At 38.0% G+C, this 7,052-nt stretch overlaps 1 protein-coding gene across 2 annotated transcripts in view; it reads right to left on the reverse strand.

The window, feature by feature from the left end:
• Positions 1 to 5,220, reverse strand: part of cbfa2t2 (CBFA2/RUNX1 partner transcriptional co-repressor 2) — a 43,491-nt gene extending 38,271 nt beyond the window's left edge. Inside the window, exon 1 of one of the 2 annotated variants that reach the window (XM_028002401.1) lies at positions 5,138 to 5,220. In XM_028002401.1, coding sequence (XP_027858202.1) covers positions 5,138 to 5,204 — 67 coding nt within the window. In that variant the 5' untranslated portion in view covers positions 5,205 to 5,220. Of the gene's footprint in view, positions 1 to 1,303; positions 1,325 to 5,137 lie in introns of those variants that run through there. The other variant, XM_028002402.1, reaches the window with a different exon arrangement.
• Positions 5,221 to 7,052: the final 1,832 nt, after the last annotated feature.

The raw sequence follows: 7,052 nt of genomic DNA on the forward strand, positions 1-7,052 counted from the left end.
TGACTTGTGTAGTAATGTTGAGGCTGCGAGGCCCTCTAACACATTTTCTCCTAGTGAGCGCAGAGGATTCATGCTTCCCAGCAGTCTATTCGGCTTTCTGCGTTGAATTACTCAGACGAAATCAAAATTATAGTAAAAGAGAAGAATACGCATATTTGATCTGTTGTGATTCATAGTTGGAAACAATGTTTCCAAAGACTGGAGTTGGTCTTTATAGTTCTAGATTGCAGCTCACATTGCTGCTTTCTGCTGGCCATTGCATCGTCATCTTCATCATCATCATCATCATCATCATCATGATCATCTCTCTAAAGGTAAAACAGTGGTTCAGTAAGCGGTTTCATCTGCAGCAATGGCCACTTAAGGCTTTGACCCCACTAAAACTGAAAAATTCACAACTTTTTAAATTCTGAATTTATCCCCTATTGCTGGTTAAACAAAGACTGTAACATTTTGCTCCACTTCCCATTTGTACACACCAAAAATCTATTTTTGCTAAACATATTTAGCCCATCAACACTTACACTTAGCTGACAATAATGTGCTCACACCAACTTCAAGCCCCCAGGCCTTGCTGACCTCACTTGTGTCCCAGGACTGTACTATTGACCCCTGATGGAAAACAGGCAAACACTGAGAAAAAAACATTCCCCTGGCATCAAGCATCAGCTCCAGCCTGGTTTCACACCGCCTGGTGTTTTTGTCTTGAAAGGCTGTAAACTCCAGATGGTGGAAAGGAAAAAAAACTTAGCCTGGTGGATTAAGGGCTCCAAATCCTCAATTGAAAAGACACATAGACCACAAGCTGCTATTCAGTCAAATAGGAACACAATAGCTGTAGTGTGAGGGCTATATAAGGGATAATGCTTATAATAGAGTATGTGTTATGCATAGTTTATTCTTGGTACTTAATAGGTCGTAATGAGCGTAAGATCTTTGCAGACAAAGGGATATCAAGTTTTTTTTGCCCATTATACTCACTTGTTATGAGATGAATGCAACATTTTAAACGTTTTTGTTTCTTTTTTGATAGATTTCCCTGTGGGAGATATTTCTGAAAATAATAGACCTTTCCGAACACAATATGAAATGTATTCTAATTGTGCTATATTTTCATTACCAAGCTGGAAAATGTATCTCTTAAACACAGATGGTGGCTCCTGATTCCTGGAAATATTGAGACTAAGAACATAAATCATTGATTGAAATTCTACACATCAAATCTGTAGCAAATAATTATTAAATGGTCATCTAAATGCTTTAATTTGTTCTAAATCAAAGAAAATAATGAACCGTTACTCACAAGTTGTAGCGCTCTGCATTCCAACCATGCCTTTGTTTGTTTGTGAAGCTCTTGTTCAGTGCTTTTTCTCTTCTCGCTTTCTCTCTTTGGCTGGGCTGCCCTGGCATAAACAGTCTCTGAAGCACTTTTTCTTTAAAGTAACAGATAGAGCCCCACCCCAGTCTAACAGAAACATTTTAGTTCTATTAATGATTAGGTTTTAGATGTAGATAAAAAAAAATTTCAAAAGCAAAAGATAATATTTGTGTGGTCAAAAATTAACTGTAACCGGTTTTGATGAGAGCTTATAATGCCCTTATACAGCAGACCAATGATGTGTCTGTCATGATTCCCTCAGCGTGGCAGCAACTCAATAATCCTCTCATCAGACTGCCTTCAGCAAAGTCATTTATAACCTTAACTTGTTGTTATATTGATTTTAATATTCATGGTCTAAAACTATATCTAAAAATTCCTCAACAAACTGTCCATTTTACTGCAATTGTTGTATATGATTTAAAAGTTGTCAAACCCATACAGAAAAATCTGTGTTACCACTTTAAATTGTTAACTGCTTAATAATTAAGTTTAACCAAAAGAGAAAAAAAGTGGTGTATCATCTGTTGCTGTTGACAATGAGCCAGAACCCTAAAGCCCACACAGTTGGACTGGATCTGGATTCCATCCAGAGTCTCACGTGTTATTCTTCTTTACAAGCATAATATTTGGATGCTGGCAAAGAACACTGTGAGCTGTAGCACCCAAGATACACAAGCACACAAACACCCGTCCACAGTGCTATCTCTCCATCCTCCCCTCCTACAGCCACCCACATATGCCACATGCTCCTGTCCTCCCCCTCCTCCTCTTCCCTCCAGCTCCCCCCACCCTCCACTCCTGCCAGGCTGCCACCTGCTATCTGCAGCATGCCGCACAGCTGCTCTGCTACAATAACAAATTAAGATCCACCGTGGCAGGGAGAAGTCATTACCTAACACTCCGGCAGGGGAAGAAATGAGGAGCTATCAGCTACCACCTTTGTATGTCTCCCTCCCGAAAATCATCCAGAGTTCAATGAGATGTGTCAGTCAATATGAGTGTATGCAATTGGCATGTATATTTCTTCTCTTCATTACTCTTAAGCATACATTTCATCCCTTTAGATCACAGATGTCAAACTCCAGTCCTCAAGGGCCGGTGTCCTACAGTTTTTAGATGTGCCACAGATACAAAACACTGGAATGAAATGGCTTAATTACCTCCTTCTTGTGTAGATAAGTTCTCCAGAGCCTTGCTAATGACCTAATTATTCTATTCAAGTGTGGTGCAGCAGAGGCACATCTAAAAGTTGCAGGACACCGACCCTTGAGGCCTGGAGTTTGACACCCCTGCTTTAGATGACTCTGTATTCAAAAATTACAAAGTTACAGCATACATTGAAGATACTGTAAGTTACTCTTATGGAAGTTGTAGTTCTTGCAGAGAATGACAAGCACTTTCAAAATAATTGTTTCTAAAGTATGTTTAAAGAGATTGTCAAAAAATGTTTTAAAGATTGTAATATTTAATAGGTCCAGGTTGCTTAGCTTTGGCCAGTCATTTCCTAGAGTTAAAAGTCCTGAGATTATCTCAACAAATAAAACTTCATTTAATATGGCTGTTTTTATTATGGTGCTCACAAGAGTTAAAAATTGTTGAATAAAATAGATAAAGAAGCAATTGTTGCCATTGTTTGTGTTGTCATGTTCTTGTTAAAATACCCCAAACAGTGTCAGTTTAGAAAATGTAGTTTCCTTGTTTTAGGAATGTTAACTACATACTAAGAAATATATTAAACTTTCTTTATTGATCAGGTTGAAATTTTTACATTTTGACTACTGTATGTTTCCAGAGGAAGTGGAACTAGGGATTGTGTCCAATGAGATGTCAACTAGCAGGTGTGTCCTTTTAATGGAGGATTACAGAAAAGACAACCATCTTTCATGTAAATAATTGTGAATAACTTACACAGGCAATATTTTTGTTAAGACATTTCACCCTGATAATGTTTTACTGGAAATCTTTAAAAAATATGTAGTTTTGCTTATTAGTTCCTATAACTTTTCTAATTTAACTTAACAGCACGAAGAATGAAGTATAGGCAAACATACTAAGTAATTTATTGGAAAAATTTGTTGTAACAACATAACTCCTTTTGTCAAGTAGCTCTTTGACAGGTTAACAAAGAAATGACTTGTCAGTTAGCAGGAGGCTAAAGTCAACGAAGTAACAGGCTCAGATGATGGTGGGATTTTCAGTGGCCATTATGGTCCCTCTGTGTGACAGCTGGCCATTGCCCCCCTTTGTTGCCTTTCAGCGTCTTTGTCACAGTCTCTTTAATCACACCAGCAGGGCTGTTACACAGCAAATAAGCTGACCTGACCTACGAGATGATTGAATGACAATTAAAATGTGTAATCCACCGAGGTGTCACAAAATTTCTTATGTGTACCAAACCAATTCTCTTTCACCTAATAATTTCAACTATTAGCTGGAATCACTCCTCAAGTAGCTTTTCATGTGTAAGACCTTAACCATGTCAAAGCTTTACCAGCTTCTTTCATTCTCCATACTGTGGTTTTTCAACCTGCATGTCTGTAAGAAAATAGTTTTTGAGACTTCTAAAGAGATCAAGACGCTTTGGAAACTTTTTGATTCTTGATGCAGATGTGGCTACAATATAGTCGCTTATCATAATCAGTGTGAATGTGTGCATGAATGAGTTAATGACTGAATGTAGTGTAAAACACTTTCTGGTCCTCTGAACTAGATAAAGCACTATACTTGTACAGGTCATTTATCATTTACCTTTCTATACCTGCAGACCTCTTTATGAGGTCCTGTTCTATTGCTGGTAGACACAAATATTGATTTTGTCAATCACATAGGAGACATTTGGGTATCTAAGTGTGATGAGGATGGCTTGTTGAAATCCAAAACAGAGGAATAATAAATAATAGTGATTTAAGTGACATAAAACCAGATAATCTGGTTTGAATATGTTGGCAACTGTGATTAACTGCGATTTTCATGAACAGCCATCTCTTTGGTTGATAGAGACTGAATGAAAAAGTGAAAAGATTCTGTTTCAAGGCAGTTGTTTCAAGGAAAATGCCTTGTTTGTATTTGAAGTCAAACAGGAATGGGCAAACTAGTTTGAGATGACAGAAGACCAACTGTAACTCGAATAACCACAAAATACAACCAAAATATGTGGAATACTATCTCTGAACACACATGTCAAACCTTGAAGCAGATGGGATACCGACTCTAGAGATCACAATGGATGCTCCTCCTGTCAACTAAGAACAGGAAACTGAGTCTGCAGAGCACACAGGTCCAACAAAATTGGCCAAAAAATATTGTTAACATGTCTGGTTTGATGAATCTCAAATTTAGCTTTAACATTCTGATAATAAGGTAAGCATTTAATGTAATGGACCAAATAGAAAATACACATCATTAGTGTTTAGGTCAGTTGTATACTATAAAAATGCTTCACTTAGTGAAAGTATTGAACAGTGGGATGAAATGTTATGCTGATGAACCTCAGTAATATTTATCCTTAAATCCTGACCAATACAATCTGTCAATTAGACTACAGGCCTGTCCTGAAGGAATATCTAATCAAATAATTAGAAGCCTTGATGAATTCTAATTCTTTGATTTTTAATTACAGTCTTTCTGAATGGAGTTGGCATAATCTCACCAGCCATGCATGCATGGGTTCTCTCTGGATACTCAAAGTTCAAAAATGACTTTTGGTTAACTGTTTTTTCTCAATTGCCATTAGATGTGAGTGTGTGATGAACTGACCTGAGAGCCTGGCGACATGTCCGGCGTGTTCGCAGCCTCTAACCCGTTGACACCTGGAGATAGGCATTAACTCCCTTGTTGCCCTGCACAGAGAATGTATGGATGGATGGAAAATAAATTATTAAAAAATGTTTCAGCTCATCCAAAATAATGCAGCAAGATTACTAATAAGAATTTAAAGATGAGGTCATCTTCCTCCAGTTCTTATTTCTCTTCACTGGCTCCCTAGTAAATGAAGAGTAGAAGCTACATTGGGCACCCAACCAAGCACTTCATTCCTGAAATTCAGTTGTAAAATTAAAATGGGATTCAATTTTCCTTGAGGCTACATTTAAGACTAGCCTTGAGGTATTTCTTTTGAAAAAGCTAATAGTCGAATAGTAATAGGTTATCCTAAATTATCTAGTAGTTATGCTGCTATCGACTTAGGCTACTGGATATGTGGCCACTATTTCTCACTATGATGTGTTCTACTGCTACTCTTCATCAGCACAGCTGTTGCTGAGCTGCCAATAACTTCATGTTCTCTTTATATAGACTGATACATGTCACATTTTTCTGTATCTTGGATGTGCAGCTCACAAATCTGCCACAACTGTGTGAAGTTATCATGTTCACATAGAATATTAGGTCCACATTTTGGGGGTTTATGAGTTTTAGTGTAATACCTGAAAGTATTTCAGTATGGGTGATACATGCAAATAAATGAAATAAATCAACAAGTGAATTGAATGGTTGTTTGTTTTTGATTATTGCCACAATTGTTGCTACAATTTGATGAGTCTTGTGGTTGTACTGCAATTCGAGTCCGTAGGTGTGCAAAGTTAAAAATCTCATTGTGTTGTAGAGTGCAAGATCAATAAATGCTCTGTCATCATAAGAACCCTAAGTGTTCATTCACTGGATACAGGAGCACAAGGCATCATCTAAGTGTCAGTCAGCAACCCATGGATGGCTTAGGTTATTTTTCTTTTCTTTTTTTTTTTTGGTGGTTAAGAGCAATTCACAACTAAAATCTGTGTGACTTGTTTCTGACATCTTGTTGAATCTATGTCATGAGGAATTAAGGCCTCTTTGAATACAAATTCCAGTGGTTGAGTGTAACAGTTGTTTAATAAGTTAGATATCAGCTGAGAAAGATGCGTGGGAATAGACAATGTGAGAAGGATTTTTTTGTTAAATTGATTTGCATCTAGAGTCAATGTTAAATCATTTGATGTTTTCTCAACCATTTAGACCAGGGGTCTCAAACTCCCGTCCTCGAGGGTCACAGTCCTGCAACTTTTAGATGTGCCTCTGCTGCACCATACCTGAATAGAATAATTACATCATTAGCAAGGCTGGGAGAACTGATCTACACAAGAAGGAGGGAATTAAGCCATTTCATTCCAGTGTTTTGTACCTGTGGCACATCTAAAACCTGTAGGACAGCGGCACTTGAGGACTGGAGTTTGAGACCCCTGATTTAGACACACTGTAGAGAACAAGCTCCAACATTAACCCCACACATGTAAAACTCACCTTTAGCAAAAACTGCCTTAGTGTGCATTGACAATGCAAACAATACCTTGCAAAGAAACCATGAATAAATGAACCAGTGTCACTCATTTATGTTGCACGACGGTGCTCACATCATCGCTGCACACTGGATGACCTGACAGATTTTAAATCCCCATGTGGGAATGCTTTCTCCAATTGTTTATTTTTTCACTTCGACGTACAAAGTCAAGCGAGGGCAAGTCATTAGCCAGGACTGTTTACCCTACTTTCCCAGCAGTCATGCCATCTGCGTTTGCTCTGTAGGTTGCATAAGGCCTGGCAGATATGACACCTCCGCAAAACCTGTTTCTTTTTAGCCATTGTTTCTTTCTTTCTAATATTATCCCTTTTCTCTGTGCGCCTTCCTTACTGTCCC

This window comes from Xiphophorus couchianus, chromosome 20 (genome assembly GCF_001444195.1).
Source record: "Xiphophorus couchianus chromosome 20, X_couchianus-1.0, whole genome shotgun sequence".
NCBI classification, from domain to species: domain Eukaryota; kingdom Metazoa; phylum Chordata; class Actinopteri; order Cyprinodontiformes; family Poeciliidae; genus Xiphophorus; species Xiphophorus couchianus.